Source organism: Pan troglodytes, chromosome 20 (genome assembly GCF_028858775.2).
Source record: "Pan troglodytes isolate AG18354 chromosome 20, NHGRI_mPanTro3-v2.0_pri, whole genome shotgun sequence".
In the NCBI taxonomy this organism is placed as follows: domain Eukaryota; kingdom Metazoa; phylum Chordata; class Mammalia; order Primates; family Hominidae; genus Pan; species Pan troglodytes.
This window is the reverse complement of record NC_072418.2, coordinates 18,314,808-18,339,566: the sequence shown is the minus strand read 5'-3', so window position 1 is coordinate 18,339,566 and position 24,759 is coordinate 18,314,808. Positions and strand designations below refer to the sequence as shown.

General features: G+C 46.0%; 1 protein-coding gene and 1 long non-coding RNA gene across 7 annotated transcripts in view; one reads left to right on the top strand and one right to left on the bottom strand.

Annotated features, from left to right (window-relative positions):
• CYP4F3 (cytochrome P450 family 4 subfamily F member 3) overlaps positions 1 to 16,035 on the bottom strand; it is a 21,821-nt gene extending 5,786 nt beyond the window's left edge. The window contains exons 1-10 of one of the 4 annotated variants that reach the window (XM_054673998.2): positions 15,934 to 16,035; positions 15,266 to 15,464; positions 12,896 to 13,042; positions 11,080 to 11,224; positions 9,838 to 9,891; positions 9,619 to 9,746; positions 7,660 to 7,781; positions 6,758 to 7,028; positions 4,387 to 4,453; positions 4,070 to 4,199 (exon numbers count right to left, since the gene is read on the bottom strand). In XM_054673998.2, coding sequence (XP_054529973.1) covers positions 4,070 to 4,199; positions 4,387 to 4,453; positions 6,758 to 7,028; positions 7,660 to 7,781; positions 9,619 to 9,746; positions 9,838 to 9,891; positions 11,080 to 11,224; positions 12,896 to 13,042; positions 15,266 to 15,463 — 1,262 coding nt within the window. In that variant the 5' untranslated portion in view covers position 15,464; positions 15,934 to 16,035. Of the gene's footprint in view, positions 1 to 4,069; positions 4,200 to 4,386; positions 4,454 to 6,757; positions 7,029 to 7,659; positions 7,782 to 9,618; positions 9,747 to 9,837; positions 9,892 to 11,079; positions 11,225 to 12,895; positions 13,043 to 15,265; positions 15,591 to 15,933 lie in introns of those variants that run through there. The other 3 variants (XM_054673999.2, XR_008541136.2, XM_003316166.6) reach the window with 3 other exon arrangements.
• LOC107969683 (uncharacterized) lies at positions 16,036 to 24,759 on the top strand. 3 transcript variants are annotated; one of them, XR_008541138.1, is made up of 3 exons: positions 16,036 to 16,645; positions 19,171 to 22,963; positions 24,262 to 24,759. It is a non-coding gene; the product is annotated as an uncharacterized LOC107969683 (long non-coding RNA). The 3 variants fall into 3 exon arrangements; XR_001711652.3 differs by having other exon boundaries at positions 16,044 to 16,645; positions 19,171 to 19,325; XR_008541137.1 differs by having other exon boundaries at positions 19,171 to 24,759.

Sequence of the window (24,759 nt, the reverse complement as noted above, 5' to 3'; positions counted from 1 at the left end):
TACAGACACTCTGGAAGGCAAATTGGAAATATCTACTATAATTGAAAATGTTTAATGTCCTCTTCAACATAGAAATGAGCTGAATAAAATATGGAATAAAATATACAGCACTCAGAAAAAGATAGCATTAAGGCACCCTGTTGAGTGAAAAAAGGTGACAAATATATACATATGTACATGTAAAACAGCAAGAAGCATATGGATATATATTTATAAAAATGAATGATTCATAGATGATGGAGAGATAGATCATTGATGGATGGATGGATGATAGATAGATAGATAGATAGATAGATAGATAGATAGATAATATAGATAGATACATAGATAATAGGTAGATAAGTAGAGAGATAGATAATAGATGATGGAGACATAGTTACATAGATGATAGATACAGAGATACATAGATGATAGATAGACAGATAATAGAGATAGATGATAGATACATTGATAGATGATAGATAGATCAATGATAGATACATTGATAGATGATAGATCAATGATAGATACATTGATAGATGATAGATAGAAGATAGATAGATGGATAGATAGGTAGGTAGATAGATAGATAACAAATCTATGGCTCTAGAAACACCTTTGGAGAATGAGAAAGGATTAGGTCAGGTGGCAGGATTGTCAAGGAAAACCCTAGTCTTATCTGTAATGTCTCATTTGGTACAAGAAGAACTCTTTTTTATCATTCATTTTGTAATTTAATGTTGTTTTTCCATGTGGTGTATATATATATATACACAATGGAATCCCATTTAGCCTTTAAAAAAGAAAAAATTATCTCATTTGCCACAACGTGGAAGAACCTGGAGGAACTCATGCTAAGTGAAGTAAGCCAGGTGCAAAAAAGACAAACGCACATGATCTTACTTATCTTGGGACCTAAAATAGTTGAGCTCATAGAAATAGGAATAGAATGGTGGTTACCAGAGGCCAGGGCTGGGGGAGGGACAGAGAAGGGTGAAATGTTGGTCAAAAGGTAGAAGCTTCAGTTAGACAACAGGAATAAGTTTTTGAGATCTGCTGCCCAGCCTGGTGCCTTTAGTGAACAATGTATTGTATTAGTTGAAATTGCTAAGAAAGTAAACTTCAAATGTTCTCAACACAAAAATGATAAACACATGAAGTGATGGATTTGTTCATTACCTTGATTTAATAATTTCAGGTTGTATACATATATCATAACATCATACTGTGCCTCTAAACATATATAATTAAAACTTGTCAATTAAAGACAAAGAACAAATTTAAAAACAAACTCATTTTCCAAAATGTACATTTTGAGAAAAGCAAAAGATCTCAGAGATAATATGCAGACCCGTGTCTATTTTATGGACTTTCACTTACAAAGAAAAGCACAGTATGTGTTCATATAAATAAAAGTCACAGTGTGAGTTCATATAAATGTGGGCATCGGGATAGCCATTTTCTAGAAGAATACACAGAGAACTGTTGACTGTAGTCACCGCTAAGGTGGAGCTTAATAAGGAACTTCATTTTTGTCATAAAGTCTTTCGACCATTTTTTTTAAACTACACGCATAATTTTGCTTGAAATCTTGGTTTTATACTCCGGGACATGGGTCTGGGCAAAGACTTTCTATGTAAGACTTCAAAAGCAGAGCCAATAGAGAAATGAGATTATATCAAGCGAAAAAGCTTCTGCACAGCAAAGGAAACAATCAACAAAGTGAAGAATCAACCCACAGAATGGCAGAAAATACTCACAAACTACTCATCTGACAAGCGATTAATAACCAGAATATATAAGCAGCTCAAACAACTCAATAGGAAAAGTAACCAAATATCTGATTTTAAAATGGGCAAAAGATCTGAATAGACATTTCTTAAAATAAAACATACAAATGGCCAATAGGTAGATGGAAAAATGCTCAATGTCACTAACAGTCAGAGAAATGCAAATCAAAACCACAATGAGATATCATCTCATCCCAGTTAAAATGGCTTTTATCAAAAAGAAGGGCAATGATAGATGCTGGTGAGGATATGGAGAAAGGGGAACTCTCACACACTGTTGGCGGGAATATAAATTAGTGCAGCCACTGCAGAGAACAGCACAGAGGTTCCTCAAGAAACTAAAACTGGAACTGCCATATAACCCAGAAATTCCACTACTGAAAAGAAAGAGAAGAAATTTCTATCCCAAAGAAAGAAAATAAATCTATGGAAGAGACATCTGTACTTCTGTATTTATTGCAGCACTATTCACAACAACGAAAATATGGAATCAACTTAAATGTCTATCAATAGATGAATGGATAAAGAAAATGTAATGTGTATATGCAATGGAATACTAATCAGTCATTTAAAAGACTGAAATTTTGTCATTTGTGGCAACATGGATGGAACTGGAGGTCATTGTGGTAAGTAAATAAGCCAAAAACAGAAAGACAAATATCGCATGTTCTCACTCACGTGTGGGAGCTGAAAAAGTGGATCTCATGAAAAAAGAAGATAGATTGGCAGAGGGGAGGGAAGGATAAGGAGAAGTTGATTAATGGGTACGAATTTGAGTTTTGATAGGAGAAATAAAACCTAGCACTTGATAGATCAGTAGGTTCACTGTAGTTTACAATATGTACTGTACATTAGAAAGTAGTTTGCTTATGTTAGTTATGTTTCTAGCATAAAGAAAAGACAAATATTTCAGGCGATGCATATCCCAAGTACACTGATTTGATCTTCATCAATTATATGAATGTATTAGATTATCACATGTATTTCAAAACTATGTGCATCTATTATGCATCAATAAAAATGTGTTTTAAAAAATAAAATTGCAAAAATATTCTTTATTTTAAAAGCATAAAAATGTTTCTTCCCTTCCCAGGACTGCTGTGCTGGGCAAAGGCGTGGACGGGAGGACACTGAATCCAAAACACCCGTCCACTCCAATGCTTCCTCTCCTTCCTCCAGCCCCTGGCCTGGCTTGAGCCTCAGAATGTCCCCACTGTGCTCTCATTCTATAGCTGGTCCTCTCCAGTACACCCTCCACACTAGCCCTAGAAAGATCTTCCTGGTACCCAGATGTGACTTGTCCCTCCCCTGTTCAAACACTTCTCATGGCTCCCTATTGCCCTTGGGCTAAAACTGAAGCCATTAACATTTTCCCCAAGGCTTCCACAGCCAGCCCCTGCTACCATCTCCAGTTTTATCATCTCACCACAACTCAGTCTCTCCCTCTTTCTCCCCTTCTCCTCCTTTCTGTCCTGACCCTGCTCTCGCTCTCTCACTCTCTCTCTCTCTCTCTCTCCCCTCTCTCTTCCTCCCCCAAAGACCCCAGGCGGTCTTCTTGACCTACAGCACTGCTCCCCAACTGTACCCAATTATCTACTGATCATTATTCAGGCTTTCAACTGAGACACTTTCTATACCCCCCTAGTCCTGCTTCCCTTACTGTAAACCCCATCCCTGCCCACGTGGGCTGGGACTGTCCTGCCCAGGGACAGTTCCCCCACCAGGCTGGGAGCACCTGGAAAATAGATCCCTGGTTGGGTCCTTCCCAGGTCTCCAGAGCACAGAAAGATGCTGTGCACAGATGTGGGGGGTTGGAATGCAGTATGAGAGTATTTGCTGAACGAGGACTGGAAGGATGAATGATGCAGGTGTTCTGGACAAGAATGGACGAATTTTACCCCCAGGTCTCCCTTATAAATCCCTGGACTGGACAGAAGGGTAGGAATTAGGGAACAGAAGAGCAAACATTCAACAAGTGAAGACATTCAAAAAAATATTTCTTGGAGAAAAGGAAGAGAGTGGAGGGGAAGTTCATTTGCTGAACACATGCTAAGTGGCGTTATCTGTCCTCACATATCATCAACAATTCTCTCAGAAGCCCAGGTCTTTCTGTCCTAAGGGCCTATAACCTTTTCCCAGACAGTCAGGATGGGTACTAAGTCCTGCCTGTGGTCCTCTGCTCCTATTCCCACTAAACAATAGTGGCAGAATCAACAAAAACAACCCCTTCTCCCCTCCCTACCTGGGGAACAGAGCCAATGAGAGAGGCTCAGGAACAGGGCACCAGCACCTGCACTCACCATTCAATCTCTTTAGGCTCACGGTCCTTCAGAAGCTCTTGCACCTCCTGCCGGCAGCGCTCCTGGTATTCCGGGTGCTTTGCAAGGTGGTACAGGACCCAGGAGAGACCACTGGCCGTGGTGTCATGGCCTGGGGGGCAGCAAGGCAGGCTTGGGTCTCTGGGCTGCTTCAGCACCCGAGGGTGGACAGCAACCTTGCATTGAGGACCTCAGGGAGGATGGGGGAAGGGGGATGGGAAGTGTGAGGGGTCCACCCACCCTGTTCCTGGAATGGAGATATCCAAGTCCCCACTCTAGCCCCATACTGGGGCCCTCACCCTCAAACATAAAGGTGTCAGCTTCTGCTCTTATGTCCTCATCAGACAACTTCTTCCCATCTTCATCCTGGAGAGAAGGCAATAACCCCCCACCCCCACCCCCATAAAAAGTCACAGTACCTCTGAGGGCTCTTGAGTCTAATCTGAGACAATCTCTGAAGATTCATCCTCTTTCCAGAAACCCAAGCCCATCTTGCACTCCTAGACCCTTCTTGGTCACCATGGCCAGAGCCCCGACCCCATGGGCTTCCTCCCTGGCTTCCTTGCCTTTTCTTTGGTCCCTAATGGCAAGACTCAATGATCCATGAATGCTTTCATGTTTCTGCCTGATGAAAACTTTCTGAGAAAAAGTTACTGGCAACCTGGGTTACAGGATAATTAAATGGCAATTTGTCTTGGAAATTAGAGATTAAGTATTGCTTCAAAGATATTTGCCCACATTCTACAGTGGTAAATGAATCTTATCTCCCTGGAGACATTTGAGTTGTAAGTCTATGGAATATGGCATCCAGAACAAAGCACATAATCTCTCACAAAGCTGGTGCCCTCTCTCTTTCTTCCTCTTTCCCTCTTTCTATAGAAAATGTGCTGAGACTCATAATATAGGGTGCCTTTCCTAGGGTACAAAGTCTGCTGCACGTACAGGGGAAAACATTGCATTGCCCTTGGAGGAATTTGACTTGGGAATGGAGAGTCAGTGCCACAATCCTACTCTGGCTGATAGTATTGCCGTAAGCAAGACATGAGCTGCTCTGATCCAGAGATGTAATGCCTCTGTCACAACAGACATACACATAGACAAAGACATAGACACACAGACATAGACACAGAAACACATAGAAAAAGTCATAGACTTAGACACAAACACAGACACACAAATACAGATAAACATAGACATAGACATAGACACAGACACAAATACTCATAGACATAAACATGGACAGACAAAAACAGACACAGGCACAGGCAAATTCAAAGACAAAAATATGGCCGGGCGCGGTGGCTCACACCTGTAATCCCAGCACTTTGGGAGGCTGAGATAGGCAGATCACAAGCTCAGGAGTTTGAGACTAAAAATAGTGAAGCTCCGTCTGTACTAAAAATACAAAAAATTAGCCAGGTGCCTCTAATCTCAGCTACTTGGGAGGCTGAGGCAGGAGAATCACTTGAACCCGGGAGGCGGAGGTTGCAGTAAGCCGAGATCGCACCACTGCACTCCAGCCTGGGTGACACAGCGAGACTCCATCTCAAAAAAAAAAAAAAAAAAGACAAAGATATAGATATAGCATTGATATAGACATAATCATAGACACAGACAAAAAAACATGGACATAGACATACACTGAGACAAAGACACAAACACAGAGAAAAGACAAAGACATAGACACAGACACATAGACATAGACAAGAACAAAAATATAGATATAGAAAAAGACATAAACACAGACATAGAAAAGACATGACAAGGTGGGGCACAGTGGCTCACGCCTGTAATCCCAGTACTTTGGGAAGCCAAGGTGGATGGATCATGAAGTAAGGAGTTCGAGACCAGCCTGGCCAACATGGTGAAACCTCGTCTCTACTAAAAATGCAAAAGTTAGCCAGGCATGGTGGCATGCCCCTGTAGTCCTAGCTACTCGGGAGGCTGAGGTAGGAGAATCACTTGAACCCGGGAGGCAGGGGTTACCAGTGAGCCAAAATCATGCCATTGCACTGCAGCCTGGGTGATAGAGCGAGGCGCCATCAAAAAAAGGAAAGAGAGAGAGAGAGAAAAAGAAAGAAAGAAAGAGAGAGAGAGAGAAAGAAAGGAAGGAAAGAAGGAAGGAAGGAAGGAAGGAAGGAAAAGAAAGAAAGAAAGACAGACAGACAGACAGAAAGAGAGAAAGAAAGAAAGAAGGCAGGGAGGGAGGGAGGGGACAAAGGCATAAACGTAAACAAAGACGACACAGATGCAGACAAAGACATACAGATATGGCCAATGAAAAAGACAAAGACAAAGACATAGACATAGTCATAGTCATAGACAGAGACACAAACTCAGAGACAAAGATACAGAAAGACATAGGCAAAAACATAAACATAGACCCAGACATAGGTATAGATGTAGATATATAGATTAAAAGGTGGCCAATTAGCTTATTAACTTACAAATAGAGTAAATCTCAGACTCATCACAATTTCATTTAGCAGTCCCCTGGTAGGTGCTAGTCCACAGAGCTATCTCCAAAACCTATCTCTGACCTGTCCCTCCCTTCCTCAATCACCTTCCATGGCTCCCTAGTGCCCTCTTAATCAAGTTCAAATTCTTTCATCTGACATTTCACATGAAGCTCCCTTCTACTTCTTGAATTCAGATCCCAGAGAGGCCCACCTTGCTCAGCAGGAGCACATCAATGAAATCCAAAGTCTTGGACTTGGCCTTGGCTTGGAGGAAGTCATCAACACCCTGGCTAGGGAGGGTGCGGCGCCGCTCCTGGATGACGGCATCTGTGAAGTCGTGCACCAGGCGGCAGGCCCTGCGGAAACGCTGCCCATCATGGGTGAGATAATACAGGAAGTCTATGTACAGGAGGATCTGCTGGTGTCTTTTTGTCACAAGGGCACTGAGCTCCAAGATGGCGGCAATATATTCACTGGGCTTCCTGCAGGATAAGGGCAGAAAGGGAGGCAACAATTTAATACACCTGAAGCCCCAGGATCACCTCCCACCAGCAGCTAGGAGCTACCTCCTATCAGTAAACGGGATATCCAGGAACAGATGGCCCCTCAGATGCAGGATGGGGATCAGCATGAAATCGACTCTCCAGGCTCTCTTATCTCTCCCTGCATCCCATCTCTGTGAGATGCCTCCATGCAGCTAGGCACCCAGAGGATAGTTTGCACATTATGCTCCTATTCTCTCTCTCCCTCCCAGTATACAGTCCTGCCCCTTCTCCTTCCTGAAGCTGTCCACAAAGCTCAGACTTTATCCTCTTCCAACTGGTCCATGGTCCAGCTTCCACCCTAGCTTCTTTGCATCAGTGTTAACTCCATTTAGTGCTACATTACAGTCAGTCCCTGAGAGAGACCTGCTTTGACCACACCCACCAGTTCAAACCCTTTTAATGAGTCCCTGGAAACCTCAAGATAAAATTCATACCAGTCCTTCAACGATCAGGTATAACAACTCCTCCAAGAAGGTTTGTCTGATTTCCCTGCTCAGTCCTCCCCCGCCCCCCACCTACCAACTTTGTGTCCACGGCCCAAGATCCCAGACCCTGGGCAAGAACTTACTCCTGGCAATGGCTGTCAAAGCTGAAGACACATTTCTGCAGACTGTCCAAGGTCATGAGGCTGATGTGCTCAAACATGTCCAGACGGGCACTACCCTCTGAGGCCAGGAGCTGCCACTTGGCCTAGCCAGAGAAGGGGACAGAGCTGGGGCAGGTCCCTTGCTCCCTTGAGCAGCTCTCCAACCCCAACAATCAATATGCACGCCCCAGAATAAGCCTCTTCATCTTCTCCCCAGGGACCCTTTACCCGGGAGCACCAGGTTATGGTGCAAGCAAAAGCTGTTACTATTAAGAGATGAAGCCCCAAGATTGGGAGTCAGGAGACCTAGGTTCAAGTTCCAGCTCTGTCCTCTGTGCTCTGTGTGCCATTAGTCAACTCATTACCCTCCCCTATATCCCACCTGTCAGATATTCAGGAACAGTTAAGATGATGTGCTTTGGAGCCATATAATTCACATTAGAAACTCTGCTCCACCTCGCCATGCTCACTCATTAGCTGGGTGAACTTGGGTTAGCTCCCTAATCTCTCAGACCTGCAGTTTCATCATCTACCATGGGGCAAAAATACATAATCTCTCCTTTGCAGAGTTGTTAAAATCAAATTAGACAATATATACTCGTATCATGGAATGGGCACATGGCATTGTTTCTGGCATATTGTGAGTTCTCAATAAATGTTGGGTTTCCTCATCTGCAGTTATAAATTGATTATAAAAATATCCTAGGTTTGTAGAGGTAGTCCTCCATGAGTCCTGAGCACCCTTTCTGGGCATGTCACAGATGCAACACGCTGATGTTGTTAACTTGAAAAATTTCTCAGAGTTGTGTTTGCAGAAAATAACTTTGAGGATAAGGGACACCCCCTGGATATGCTGCTTCTGCTTGCTATAAAAACAGATTCCTAAGCCTAATGCCCCTTCCCTGTAATGCAATATATGATGTCAGCAGGCATTTATAGAAGCCCACTTGTGTCAGCCCATGGGATTTGAGAGGCTTGGAGAAGAAGTGCAATCTAACAAGCAACACATGCTGCTCTCTGTGTCATGAGTAGTAAAACTATCCTTTGTCTCTGACCCAGGAGTTTCTTGTTCTTCCAGAATAATTTATGAAACAGTAACTAGCTTAACATCAATTTTAAAGTTAAAAAATTCTAAACACTTCACAAAACCTTTGCCCCAATTCTTCCCTTCTCCCCATATCCACACCCTTTGCAATGTGCTTTTTCAGCAACTCCCAATAATAAACAGAGAGCCTATTTTACCCCCTGCCATTGATTCCGTGTTGGACTATTGGCTTTTGATGTCAAAATACAATGTGGTAAAAATGATGAGGTGATAACTAATGAAGCTAAGCCTCATCTTATTCCCTGGAACCCTATCTGTATTGTAAACCATGGGACTCCTTCTGGAGGGAGAGAATCAGATGGAGGAACATCCAGGGGTCTAAGCTGAGGCCATCTGTATCGGTCTGAAGCCAGCCAAAACCCAAACATGTGAGAGAACTCAGCCAACACCAGCAAGGCTGCCTACCTGACCCCAGGCTGCTCATGTACCATGACTGATCCCTTCCATCCACATCCAGAAGAATCCATGAACTGTCCCACAGACTTATCAGGATTCATAAACCTTTATTGGTTTAAACCAATGAGTTTTCAGGTTGTTTCTTATCAGCAACAGCTATTATGCAATTGTTGTCATGACCCTCTTGAGTTTACAGGGTTCGGGTGACACGAACATAGAAACAGACAGCTTCTGGGCACCTACTATGCGCCAGAGACATGACTCCACTACATCACCTTGACCTTCTTTTAAGTAGGGATTTTACAGATGAGGAAACCAAAGCTCAGAGAGGAAGACAATGGCCCAGAGGCACCCAGCAGAGCCAGAATTCCAGACTAGATCTGTCTGTGGTTCCCCCCAACCAAAGGCTGCAGCTGGGACCTTGGCTTCAAATAACTCACATGCATGATGTTCACACTCTCATTGAAAATCTTCATATAGGGCTTCAGGATGTTGAAATGGAAGGCAGGCGTCAGCATCCGACGGTGGCGGCTCCACTTTTCACCAGCACTCAGCAGGAGCCCATCCCCTGGCAGGGCAGCCAAGGGCCATGGGCAAGGACCTCTCCCTCCCCTGGCCCCCCAGGTTGTTCCCAACCCTGTTCACCTGCAGATACTCACCCAGCCAGGGCTTCAGGAAGCTGTAGAAGACCTTGTCCTTTGGTACAATGGCGGCTGACATAAATGAGGACAATCAGGGGCCATGGAGGCAGGTGAAGGAGGAACTTTGGGGGTGGGGGGAGGCTCCCAGCAAGAGGTTTGCACTTCTCCCCTCCAAGCCCCACATAGCAAGAAGAGGGTCAAGGGCAGAGGAAGAAGGCAGGATGGGGGAGGGGAGGGAAGACCAGACCAGGCTACGGCAGCACAGTACAGCAATGACACTGCCTAACATGGCACGTAGGAGCTATGTCAGGGCTCCAGCATGCCTTGACACGCCTCCTACATGATCCAACATGTTCTGCAAACCCTGAACACGCTCAGCACTCTACAGAATGCCTTCACAAGGACCTAGGACACCCTGTCTGTCCCAGCACTCTCTGACATATTCTCACATGGCATCTTCTGACATGGACCTAGACATGAGACATGACACTGACATGTGTTCACATGTCCTGACATGGCCACAAAATACATGACAATTCCTAACATGAGATGGTGTGCTCTAACATGCACATGAGAAGGTCTAACATGACCTTAAAAGCGTGTTCCACATACAGGCTCTGGGTTGAATATAAATATGGTACCTTTAACGTCCCAGACATAGCCAACACGTGACCCAGACTGTTCCTCACGTATGACCCAAACATACTACAACACATGCCTCAGACAAGACTCAAATAATGTCTCAGACAGTTCACATAGGGACCCTGGGTCCCAGACCTCACACAACCCCCAAACATGGCCCAGATGTGACCAGCAGGAGAAAACGGCAGTGTCAAACAGCACCTGCGACAAGAACCAAACAGCCCCTCACATGCCCCAAATGTCCTTGGCCACAGATGAACCCCACACATGACCAGCTCTACATGACCTCAGTTGGAATGATATACCAGATGTAACCAGGTATAACATATTTCATGTGTAACCAGGACCCAGGTGTAAATATACAGGTGACAAGACGTAGCCGTACAGCAGACTTGACCATATAACAGCCATCATAGAGACACTTCCCAGACATGAGCAAACAGGAACAGAGGTCAGACAGATGGAAGTCCAGGGGAGATGGAAGCAGTGGCATCTCCACCACAGCCCCTCCTGTCTGCACATGGGCACGCGACCCGCTGGAGGCAGCACAGAGACCCCAGCTATGGGCAAGGCGTGGCCAGTGCAGTGTCTACCTGGAGTGGCCAGTGCAGTGTCTACCTGGAGCAAAGAGCACAGGCTTGATGTAGGTGGGGTGGAAGATGCGGACGATTGCGTGCCAGGGCCCCACCCACCAGCAGCACATATCACCGAAGGTGCATGCCAGGCTTTGTGTGTATAGGAGACCTTCCTCCGAGCTGTGAATCTGGAGAGAAAGACACAGGACCCAATTCATGCTCTCCTAGGCTGCGAGAGAGAAGGATCTGCAGGGAAGAGGTGGAAGCCCTCTCCCTGAGAATTTCAAGCAGCATCTCATCTCCCTCTCAGTGCTGAGCACCCCCTGGGCTTCCTACTCACATCCTCCATGCAGGACTCTCCAGTCCTTCAGTTACACAGACAGAAAAGGTCTTTCCCCGTGTGGATCCACACACCATGTTCCCTGGGCTCTCATTCATCCCATTTTCCAGATGAAGAGACTGAGGCTCTAAATGATAAAGTAATTTGCCCAGAGTCCCAGACCATGGCAAGCCTGAGGCCTGAGACTGGGTCTATCTGCACCCATGGCCTGAGTCCTTAACCATCAAACTTCTTTGTGCCCCCAAAACAGTAGCTCTAGAAGGCCCAGGCCTGCCGAGACTAGGCAATCAGAAACACAGGGACTGGGTGAAAAATTGGTCTGGTGATCCAGGCCAGGAGAAGTAAATCATGGGCCTTTTCTGGGAACTCTGGGGGAAATGTGGGCTTTCCCATGAGAATTGAGCTTCTAGGACTCATTGTTGACCTCATGAGGGAAAGACTGTCTTGAAAGCAAAAGTGGCGTGGAAAAAGCTAAAGCCAAGAGAGGAAGACAAGCCAAAAGTGGCATGGAGAAAGCTAAAGCCAAGAGAGGAAGTGACACTGTGTGAGACCTGGATCCAGCCATGCCTGAAGGCCATCCTCCCTGGACTTTAAAATCAATAGATTCTCTTTCTTTGCTTAGACTACACCAGGTTGGATTTCCACCACTCACAACTGAAAGAGACCTCAATAACCAGAGACAGCTGGGAACCAGCCCAGAGTCACTCAGCATTTTGAGGCCAGAGCCATGGTCTCTGTAGGATGCTGCCTGTTTCCCTGCTCAGCCTGGCCTGTCCAAGAAGGGAAGCACAGGGGTCAAGGAGAGGGCCCCAAACTGGGGTGGAGTCTCCTTTTGGAGATTCCCAGGGCCTAGAGCAGAAAAGCAATGAACTTCGGGCAGACAAACTACAGGATGGGGTAAAAGGACTTGACCCACACCAGAGATGGACATCACGGAAATAACAGTCCAGATCCTCCACCAGCCACAAGTCCTCCTCATTGTTCTAAGCTTTGTGACAGGCAAGGTGACGCTAGACCTGGCAAGGGGCCTTGAACACTAACGATGCCCAATTGCATCACCCTGCACTCTCCTTTCAAACATTCCTACTCATTGTTCCAGACATGGCTCCAGTAACTCTTCCTCCAGGAAGCCTTCCAGCCTGCCCCAGCAGAGAACTTGCACTTCTCTGGGCTGTCATCCATCTCCCTCTGGCCCTTTCTTGACCCCATGAAGTTAGGGATGTCTCTGTCTACATCCACCTCCTTAAGCTTGGGGGTTCCTCTAGGACAGGGCCTTGGGTTGAGGTCTCTTGGGGCCCCAGGGCAGCCCAGAACACCAGGACAGGGGGTCAGATGGCAATGGAGAGAGGAGATGCTGAGATGGGAATTGGTGAATACATGAAAGAAAGATGAAGATGGCTGAGAGAGAAGGAAAGGAGAGACCAGAGTACTGCAGGGGCCACACAGGGGCTTGGGGATAGAGGGACTTGCAGGCCTCAAATGCACCACAGCACCCACCACCAAGTATTCCAGGTGGTACCTGAGGCGTTGATGACAGACCGGATGATGTTGGGGTGGCAAAAACGGATGACGGGGAAGATGGGGTAGGTGGCCAGACCTTAAAGCCCTGGGGGTAGGTGGCCACCAGCTGAGTCAGGACCCTCATGCCCTGCTCCGTGGGGGTGACCTGCAAGCAAGGCAGGGGCCGTCACCTCCTGTTATGGTTAATTCTAGGTGTCCACTTGACTGGGCTAAAGGATGCCCAGATAGTTGATCATCCGTCTGTGAGGGTGTTTCCAGAAGAGACTGGCATTCAATTTGGTAAACTGAGGAAGGAAGAATCACCCTCCCCAGTGTGGGCAGAGCTCATTCAATCTGTTGAGAGCCCAGGTAGCACAAAAATGCAGAGGAAAGGCTAATTTGCTCTGTTCTGGGGCTGGCACATCCATCTTCTCCTGCCCTTGGACACCAGAACTCCACCGTCTCAGGCCTTTGGACTCAGTTACACAACCAGTGTCTGTTTGTCCAGCCTGCAGACAGCAGTCCATGAAGCATCTCAGCTTCTATAATCCTGTAGGCCAATTCCCGTAATAAACTCCCTCTTCTATCTGTCTGTCTGTCTGTCTATCTATCTATCTATTTACCTATATATATATCTACATATCTACCTATCTATGTATCTATGTATGTATGTATGTATGTATCTATCTATCTATCTATCTAATCTATCTATCTACCTATGTTTCTATGTATCTATCCATCTATCTAATCCATCCATTCTATCTTATATATCTGTCTATCTATCTATCCATTCATCTATCCTATCTGTGCATCCATTCATCCATCTAGCCTATTATCTACCTACCTATCTATTCATTTATCTATCTAATCTATTCATCCTATCTAACTTTTCTATCTATGTATCTATCTGCCCATCCATCCATCCATCCATCCATCCATCCCTCCATCCATCCATCTTATCTGTACATTCATCCACTCATCCATTTATCCTATTATCTATCAATCATCTAGCTATCTATCCATCCATCTGTCTAATCTATCCATCCTACATATCTACCTATCTATCCACCTAATCTATCCATCCTTTCTACTACTTTATGTATGTATTATCCATACATCCATATATCCATCCTATCCATGCATCCATCTGTCCATCCATCCATCTATCCTGTTATCTATCTATCTATCTGTCTATTTACCCACCAACTTATCCAGCCAGCTAGCCATCTATTCACCCTATCTGTGCATCCATCCATCCGTCTATCCTATTACCTATCTATCTGTCTACATTCCTCCTGCTCTATTTCTCTTGGGGCCACCTCCAAGTCCCAAGAGCGCATCCCAAGGCAGAAGGAAAAGACACACTGTCCACTCACAGAGGCCCACTTAGCTTGAGAGGAAAGATTTCCTTGTTCTGGGAGTCATTTCAGCCCAGAGGTGGGCATATGAGGAGGTCCTCACAGGGGAGGTTTGTGGGGAGCAGTATGGCCTCAGGACATGTCCCTAAGGCTGGTCCCCACATCCCTTCATGCCCTGGCTGGTTCCTCCACCAGCCACACAGGCTCCAGTTCCTCCCATGGAGAAGGTTCTGCACACAGGGGACCTTCCCTTCTCAGCAGCCACTAGGGGAGCAGAGGTGACTCTAACTGTCCATCATGACAGTGGCTCCCACCTGGGAGAAGCTTCTGCACCAGGCTCTGTGCTAGTGCATCCTGTGCACCCTCCCACTTCACCTGTGGACACACCCATCAATCCTGCCATTTGCAATGAGCAGATTGAGACCACGTTCCCCAAAGGGGAGAACAGGTCTAAGTCAGAGGGCAAGGTCTGGGGGAGGAGAAAGGTCAGGGAAGGCTTCTGAAAGGGGAAGTGAGTGGCCAACTTTTATGTGGGTTTGGCAACAGGACCCCATTGGGACATCTTACTGGGGAGGAACAAAATAAGAGGAAGGTGCCTCCGGATGTGGTGGAGGTGAGAGACAGCCCACACCTCTCCTCTGGCCCACCTGTACCCTCATAACAGGAAATAGGCCAGGTAGGGAGAGGACCCTGGACAGTGGGTGCAGGAGGCCTTGAGTCCAGCAATGGAGAATGTGGGAACGCCAGGGGTTCACCTTTCTGTGCACCCAACCCCCTGCCCAAGAGCCCCGCAGAGGTGCATTAATGTGGAAAGACAGGCAGGAAAAGGATTCAACACAGGCCAAGAGTGGGAGAACAGGGAGGTGAGAAGGGCTTGGGTTGGCACCTCACAGAAATGAATAAGCAGAGGAATGAGTAAGACGCCTCCCCTGCTTCTCTGCCACCCCAGACCCCAGCCCACCCCCTCTCACCTGAGCCTCAGGAAGTCCATCCACCCTGAGACCCCAGACCCGTCCTGCTGCCACACTCACCAGGCCCAGGTGACCCAAGAACCAATTCCGTTTCAGGGGTTGCGGGAAACACCGGAGGCGACGGCAGTTGTCATAGAAGGTATAGGTCCAGGCCAGGATGCGGGCCAGGAGCCAGGAGGCCCCGACCAGCAGCAGGAGCAGCCACGGGGATGCTGCCATCGGCCAAAGGCCCAGCGAGGACAGGCTCAGCTGTGGCATCCTGCAGGGCAGATGGGGTGGTGAGTGAGGTCCTGAGGCCCAGGGAAGGGCCCAGGGAGCTCCAGGGACAGTGGAGAGAGGCAGAGACGGGCAGTGCTGGAGATAGAACAGTAAGAGTAAACAGGGATGGATAAACAGGGGCTGAGGGGTAAAGTCCAGAAAGGCCCAGCCAAAACCAGCAACCAAGTGGCCTCCAGTTACCTGGTAAACACTTAGATTGAGAAAGATAGAGAAACTGATTAAAGTCCAGAAAGGCCCAGCCTGAATCATTAGGAGGTTGCCAGGGGCTTGGTTTCAGTTAGAAAACCACTCATCCTCCAAGCCAGCAACCAGGAGCTGCCTGGGCCTTGGGCAGCAATGGAGAATGTGGGAAGGCTGGGGCTCCCCTATGTGTGCGCCCAATCCCTTGCCCAGTGCCCATCTCCATCACAGGCTAGGATGCCCCAGGCCCACCACCCCCACCCTGGCACCTTCTGTCAGGAGCACCTTGTCCCACACAACCTCCTCTCCCCTTCTTCTGGGAGGTTTTTGCCCCTGGCCCCTGATGTAGGGAAGGCTGTGGGAGGCTAGGCTGGGCTGGGCTGGGCCAGCCAATCCCCACAGCCTGGGTGCCGCTCCCATGTCTGGGCAGCTGGCCAAAACCTGGGTGTGGGAGACCAACTGGATGCAGAGGAACCAGCTCAGGGTGACACAGCACAGGCACTGGATCCTCAGGTCTCAGCACCTCCCACATAAGGTGGAGAGTAAGCCGAGAGGGGTCAGATAGAGTTTCCACTGTGTGACACCTGCTCTGAAAGAGCACCTACTGAGTGTGTGGCAGATAAAAGCATGAACTTGAGAGTTCAGGTGTCAAGCGAGCCAGGCCAGGCCAAGCCTTGTTCCAGATCATCTCCTGTGCTCCTCTCTAACCCTGGGCCGGTAGAACACTGTGTACCACTTCTGGATGCTGAATCAGGCAACCTGGAAGAGACAAGCCTCTGTCCCCCTGCTGCTGGATGGAGTTCAAGTCTTGCCTCCAGGCAGTCCAGGGCCCTGTTGGAGACCTGACTGCTAGGAACGGGAACAAAGAATCCAGCCCCACTGAGGATTACCTGGGTCAGATTCTGGAGATTAAGAGCTCAGCCGGAAAAGCAAATCTGGAGGCTGGACTCAGTATAGGAGGACAGAGCGGGGACGTGGAGGGTAAGGATGAGAGAGAACGGATGGGGTCCAGGCAGGGGAAGGGCAGAGCCAGGGAACCATGAATGGAGTCCTCATTCTGCCTCATCCTTGCTCTGACTTGGTCAGTACTGCCCCTCCTGGGTGCAGTCTTCCCATCTGGGAAATGGGATGTTCAATGAGGGCCTTAGCGGGGGACAATGAGGGCTCCTAAGAGGAGGGAGCCCCAAAAAGGAGTGAAGGGAAAGGGTGGCAACTAGCACTTGAGCTGCTGTGTGCCAGTCTCTACTCTGCACAAAGGCTGCATGGAAAGTACTTCTACTGTGTGCCAATACTCTAAATGAAGGGCAGCTACTGTGTGCCAGGTGCTAAATCCTGTCTACTCTGTGCCAAGTGCTTTCCATAAAGTGTGCCTACTGTGTGCCAGGTGCTCTATATTAACCCTGTATACTCAGTTCCTGATATTCCTCATAGAGTGCCTACTGTGTGCCACCTGCTCTACATAGTGAGTGCCTATTGAGTGCCACCCCCTGTATATGAAAAGTGCCCACTGAGCACCAGGTGCTGTCTACATAACACATGCCTACTGAGTGAAGTGCTCCACATAAACAGTGCCTACTGATAGCACCTGCTCTATATGGTGACTTCCTACTGAGTGTTTCCTGATCTACATAAAGAGGGTCTATTGAGTGCTGCCTGCTCGAGTGTTGCCTGTGCTCCATAAAGTGTACCTACTGTGGGCTGCCTTCTGTACATAAAGGGTGCCTACTGAGTGCTGCTTGCTCTACATGAAGAGTTCCTACTCTTGTCTGCGCTACATAAAAAGTGCCTACTCAGTACCACCTGCAATACATAAAGAGTGCCTACTGGCCAGGCACAGTAGCTCACACCTGTAATCCAAGCACTTTGGGAGGCCGAGGCAGGCAGATCATCTGAGGTCGGGAGTTCAAGACCAGCCTGGCCAACATGGTGAAACCCCATCTCTACTAAAAATACAAAAATTAGCCAGGCATGGTGGCGGGCACCTATGATCCCAGCTACTCGGGAGGCTGAGGCAGGAGAATCTCATGAACCCGGGAGGCAGAGTTTGCAGTGAGCTGAGTTCATACCACTGCACTCCAGCCTGGGCAACAGAGTGAGACTCTGTCTCATAAAAAAATAAAAAAGAGAGAGAGCCCATTGAATGCCACTTGCTCTAGATAAAGAGTGCCTACAGATGCCACCTGCTCTATATAAAGAGTGTTTACTGAGTATCATCTGCTCCTGATAAAGAGTGCCTACTCACTGCTGCCTGCTGTACATAAAGAGTGCCTACTGCTGCCACCTGCTCTTCATAGTGTGCCCACTCTGTGACTCATGGTCTACATATGGTCTACATAGAGTTTCTACTGTGTGACACCTGCTCTTAAAGAGTGCCTACTGGGCCAGGCGCAGTGGCTTACGCCTGCAATCCCAGCACTTTGGGAGGCCGAGGCGGGCAGATCACGAGGTCAGCAGTTCGAAACCAGCCTGACCAACATGGTGAAACCCTGCCTCTACTAAAATTACAAAAAATTAGCTGGGCATGGTGGTGTGTGCCTGCAATCCCAGCTACTCAGGAGGCTGAGGCAGGAGAATTGCTTGAACCCAGGAGGCAGAGGTTGCAGTGAGCTGAGATCATGCCACTGCACTTCAGCCTAGGAGACAGCAATACTCATCATCAAAAAAAAAAAAAAAAAGAGTGCCTACTGAGTAAATGTTTTTTTGGTTTTTTGCTTTTTTTGGGTTTTTTTTTTTTTGAGACGGAGTCTCACTCTTGTTGCCCAGGCTGGAGTGCAATGGCACTATCTTGGCTCACAGCAACCTCCGCCTCCAATTCTCCTGCCTCAGCCTCCCAAGTAACTGGGATTATAGGCATCCAGCACCATGCCCGGATAATTTTGTATTTTTAGTAGAGACGAGGTTTCTCCATTTTGGTCAGGCTGGTCTCCAACTCCCAACCTCAGGTTATCCTCCTGCCTCGGACTCCCAAAGTGCTTGGATTATAGTCATGAGCCACTGTGCCTGGCCGTAAATGTAATTTTAAGATGAGTGGGGCTGTCCACAGGCAAGGACAAGGAAAAGGAGTTTGAGACCATGCAGGAGGCATGCGGTGTTGTGGATGTTCACCAGGCCTAGGTTTGGATACAGTTCTGCCATTTCCTGGCTGTGTGACCTGTCTGCACCTTACGTATCTCATCTGTAGGAGTCATATAGTGGATGAAATGGCTGGTGGAGTTGACCCTGAATACAGCAAGAGCTGTGAGGGTTTTACAGTTGTGCCCCAGGGAGATGAACTGACCATTGCGGGGGGCAATTCATCATCCTGATCAAAGGAGACTAATTACATGTATTATTTGCCTAAATATACTATGAAAGGATACAGAAAAAGTAAAAGTGTTTACCTTTGTAAAGATGGGGAGACTGGATAAATGAAGGGCATAGGTACAAGAAACATTTTTCACTGTGCATTTTATTTTTTACATGCGTGAATATATTTTCTGCCAAAAATATTGCATTTGAAAATTTAGCCACCAGCTGTCAAGGAGTCTCATCTGAATCACAAAAAGGAGGAGGTAGAGCAAGAAGGCAGAATAAAATGCGTCATTGATCGTCTCCTCCACAGGAACGCCAAATACAACAAATATCCACACAAGAAAATACCTTCATAAGAACGAAAAATTAGGTGAGTGATCATGGTATCTGGTTTTAACATCATATCAAAAAAAGAGGTACTTTGAACTCATGGAGATAGAGAGTAGAAGGATGGTTACCAGAGGCTGGGAAGGGGAGTGGAGGAATGAGGGGAAGTTAGGGATGGTTAATGGGTACAAATAAAGATAGAAAGAATTAATTAGACCTATAATAAGACCTACTATTTGATAGTACAACAGGGTGACTATAGTCAATAATAACTTAATCGTACATTTTAAAATAATGAAAAGAATGTAACTGGATTGTTTGTAACACAAAGGATAAATGCTTGAGGGGATGGATAATCTATTCTCCATGATTTGATTACCATGCATTGCATGCCTGTATCAAAATATCTCATGTACTTCATAAACATATATACCTAGTATGTACCCACAAAAATTAAAAATTTAAAGAGGCACTGAAGAATGTACAAAAGACAGGTTTTTTTTCTTTTTTCTTTTTCTTTTTTTTTTTTTTTTTTTTTTTTTGAGACAGAATCTTGCTCTGTCACCCAGGCTGGAGTGCAATGGCACGATAGCTCACTGCAACCTCTGCCTCCCGGGTTCAAGCGATTCTCAAGCCTCAGCCTCGCAAGTAGCTGGGACTACAGGCTCATGCCACCACGCCCGGCTAATTTTTGTATTTTTAGTAGAGACAGGGTTTCACCACGTTGGCCAGGCTGACCTTGAACTCTTGACCTCAGGTGATCTGCCTGCCTCGGCCTCCCAAAGTTCTGGGATTACAGGAGTAACCCACTGTGCCTGGCCAAAAGAGTCTTAAATTGCCTACACTAACACTTCCCCATCTCCCAGAAGTGGCCTCATGGCTGGAGAGAGAATCTGGGTGCTTGAGTGGAGGGGAGAGAGCACAGTGATCATGGGACTTTGCATTGAAACTCAGTGCTGCCCTGTCACAGCAGAAAGCAACATGGGGTAGAATTTAGCGAGTGCCGACAGAGGAAGCATTTAGGCCAGCCCTAGTCAGAAGGGAATTGTCCATCCCAGTGGTCAGAACCTGAGTTCCAGCTAGTACCACCATTGCAGGCTAAAGTGCTCCAGGGTCCTAAATAAACTTGAAAGGCTACCACCTATGTTTGTTAAAGGCCCAAGGGCTCTACAATCAGTATGTGGTAAATCCAGCTACAAGGACTGCAATTCTGGAGAAAGTCCTGGTGCTGCGCTGGGCTCAGAGCCAGAGAACTTGGGGTGCACACAACCTGGTGAGGCACCAGCCAGGGCAGCCAAGGGAGTCTTGGCAAGCATCATCCCTCCCACAACTCCAGGCAGCACAGCTTGCTGCTCCAGGAGAGACTTCTTCCTTCTGCTTGAGGAGAGGCAGCTTGGATATCAGCTCAGCCACAGAAGAATAGGGCACCAGACAGCATCCTGAGGCTCCTATTCCACGCTCTAGCTCCCAGACAACATTTCTAAACACATTCTTGGACAAAGGAAACATGCTGCCTTGAAGGGAAGGACCCAGTCCTGGCAGGATTTACCACCTGCGGATTAAAGAGGACATAGGCCCTGAATAATCATCAGTGGTAGCTGGGTTGTACTTGTTGCAAGACTTGGGTGAGACTCAGTGCCATACGGGCTTCAGGTGTGACCCAGCACATTCCCAGCCGTAGTGGCCACGGGGAGAAGCTCCTTCTGCTTGAGGAAAGGAGAGGTAAGAGTAAAGGGGACCTTGTTTTGCAGCTTGGGTACCAGCTTAGCCACAGTGGGATGGAGCACCTGGAGTCCCTGATTCCAGGCCACAGCTCCTGGACAGTATCTCTGGACCCACCAGATATGTGGGGAACTCACTGCACTGAAGGGAAGGTCACAAGGCCTGGCTAGATTTACCACATGCTGATTATGCAGCCCTTGGGCCTTGAGTCAACACAGGTGGTAGCCAAGCAGTGGTCACTGTGTGCCTTGGGCAAGACCCAGTGCTGTGGTGGCCTCAGGTCTGACTCAGCACAGTCCCAGTGGTAGATGCCACAGGGGTGTTTGTGTCAACCCTCCCCTAGCTCCAGACAGATCAGCACAGATCGAGAGAGAGACACATTTGTTTGGGGGAAAGTAAGGGAAGAGAAGAGTCTCTGCCTGGGAATCCAGGGAATTTTCCCAGATCTTACCCAAGACAACCAAGGCAGTACTTCTACTAATCTGCAAGAGTCCCAGCATTACTGGGATTGAGGTGCTCCCTGTGTAGATACAGCTGTGGTTACCAAAGACTTAGGTTACTGCACTCAATTCCCTTTGAATATTTGGAAAGCTTTCCCAAGAAGGACAGGTACGAACAAGCCCAGACCACAAAGACTACAGTAAATGCCTAACTCTTCAATGCCCAGACATCAACAAACATTCACAAGCATCAAGACCATCCAGGAAAACATGACTTCACCACATGAGCTAAATACAACACCAGTGATCAATTCCAGAGTGACAAAGATATGTGACCTTTCAGGCAGATAATTCAAAATAGCTGTTTTGAGAATGCTCAGTAAAATTCAAGACAACACAAAGAAGGAATTCAGAATCCTATCAGGTAAATTTAACAAAGAGATCGAAATAATTAAGAAGAACCAAGATTGAAATAATTTAAAAGAACCAAAGAAATCCTGGAGCTGAAAAATCCATTTGACATACCGAAGAACGCATCAGAGTCCCTCAACAGTGGAACTGATCAAGAAAAAGAAAGAATTAGTGATCTTGAAGACAGACTATTTGAAAATTCACAGTTAGAGAAGATAAAAGAAAGAAGAATTTTAAAATGAAGTATGCCTACAGGATCTAGAAAATAGCCTCAAAAGGGCAAATTTAACAATTCTTGGCCTTAAAGAGGAGGTGGAGAGAGATCAGGATAATAACAGAACTTCCCAAACCTAGAGAAAGATATCAACATTCAAGTACAAGAAGGTTACAGAAAAGCAGGCAGATTTAATCCAAATAAGACTAACTCAGAACATTTAATAGTTAGGCTGAGCAGGGCGGCTCACACCTGTAATCTCAGCACTTTAGGTTGCCGAGGCAGGTGGATTGCTTGAGCCCAGGAGTTTGAGACTAGCCTGGGCAACATGGCAAAACCCTGTATCTACCATATATATATATTAGCCGGGCATGGTGGTATGCATCTGTAGTCCCAGCTACTTGGGAGACTGAGGTTGAAGGACGGCTTAAGCCCAGGGGGCAGAGGTTGCAGTGAGCTGAGATCATGCCTCTGCACTACAGCCTGAGTAACAGAGCCAGATCCTGTCAAAAAAAAAAAAAAAAAAAAAAGATTAATAATTAAACTCCCAAAGGCCAAGGATAAAGGATCCTAAAAGCAACAGGAGAAAAGACACAAATAACATACAAAGGAGCTCCAATATGTCTGGCAGAAGACTTCTCAGTGGAAACCTCATATGCTGAGAGAGTGGCATGACATATTTAAAGTGCTGAAGGGAAGAACTTTTATCCTAGAATATTATATCCAGCAAAAATATTCTTCAAACATGAAGGAGAAATAAAGATTTTCCCAGACACACAAAACCTAAGGGATCTGCAGACCTGTCTTAAAAGAAATGCTAAAGGGAGTTCCTCACTCTGAAAGAAGAGGATGTTAATGAGCAATAAGAAATCATCTGAAGGTACAAAACTCACTGTAAGTACATAGACAAACACAATACTATAACACTGTAACTGCGTTATGTAAACTACCCATATATTGAGTAGAAAGACAAAAAATAGTTGCTATCTATTGCTTTGAAAATGAAATCTTTACCCCAAAAGTTATTTGATGAAGTTACTCAATTTGTAACCGATGATACCTCAAACTGTCAACTTGTATGAAGACAATTCTTGCAACGTGAGACAAAGCACTTTTATATCATTTTGTAACATCATGCCATTTTTAAGAAATAGAGTGGTTTGAATACATAACCCAAATATTTGTTAAAACCACAAAATAATGTTTCATAAAATGATTTGATGTCATGGAAAGACGTTAACAGCATATCGTGTGAGTAGCCCAAATTAACAAAAATTTGAGATAAAATAGCATTTTTTGTTTGGGTAAAATTCACATAACATAAAATTCACCATTTTAAAGGGTACAATTTAGTAGCACTTAGTATATGCACAGTGTTGTGGAAACTTCACCACTGTCTAGGTCCAGAACATCTTCACCACCCAGCAGGAAATCCTGACCCCATTAGCACTTCCTCTTCCCACTTCCCCACAGCTCCTGACACCACCAATCTCCTTTCTGTCTCTATAGATTTGCCTATTCTGGACATTATTTTTTTTTTGAGACAGAGTCTCACTCTGTTGCCCAGACTGGAGTGCAGTGGTGTGATGGCATGATCTCAGCTCACCACAACCTCCGCTTCCTGGGTTCAAGTGATTCTCCTGCCTCAGCCTCCCAAGTAACTTGGATTACAGGCATATCCCATGACGCCCAGCTAATTTTTCTTGAATTTTTAGTAGCGACGGGGTTTCATCATGTTGGCCAGGCTGCTCTTGAACTCCTGACCTCAAGTGATCTGCCTGCCTGGGCCTCCCAAAGTGCTGGGATTACAGGCATGAGCCACCACACCCAGATGGACATTTCTTATAAATAAATCATACACTATGTGACCTTTTGTGTCTGACTTCTTTCACACACTATAATGTATTCAAGGTTCATCCAGGTGGTAGTATGTATCAGTACTTCATTCCTTTTAATGGCTGAGTAATATTTCATTATACAAATAGATCACATTTTCTTTATCCATCCATCTGTTAATGGATATTTGAGTTCTTTCTACCTTTTGGCAATTGTGAATGGGGCTGCTATAAGCATGAATGTACAAGCTTTTTTGTTTGAACAACTGTTTTCTATTCTTTTGAGTATATAGCTAGGAGCTTAATATGATATCGTGGAATTGGGTCATATAGTAATTCTATGTTTTACTTTTTCAGAATCTCCAGAGTGTTTTCCACAGCAGCTGCACCATTTTTACAGTCACACCAGGAATGGATGAGGGCTTCAATTACTCCACATCCTCTCCAACACTTGTTATATTCCCTTTTTTAGTTGCTAGCCATCCTGTAGGTGTTGAGGTGACATCACGTTGTGCTTTTGGTTTGCATAATAGGAATAATGTTTAGCATCTTTTCATGTGCTCATTTGGCAGAAAAATAGCATTTGTAAACAAAATTACATGCAAATGTGATATGACACAGATATATAGATGTAAATAAACATTTTCGTATGTAAAAAGATCACATATGAATTAAAAACTGGAAGCATATGCAAGAAAATATAAACAGTGATTATTTTGACATTTTGAAATTATGGATGATTTTTATTTCTTGCAATTTCTTCTATAAGCATGCATTATTTATGAAAGTTAAACTTTAAAGGGAAGAAAAACAAATTGACTTTCAGCATAGAATATATTAAATAGTTATTTATTT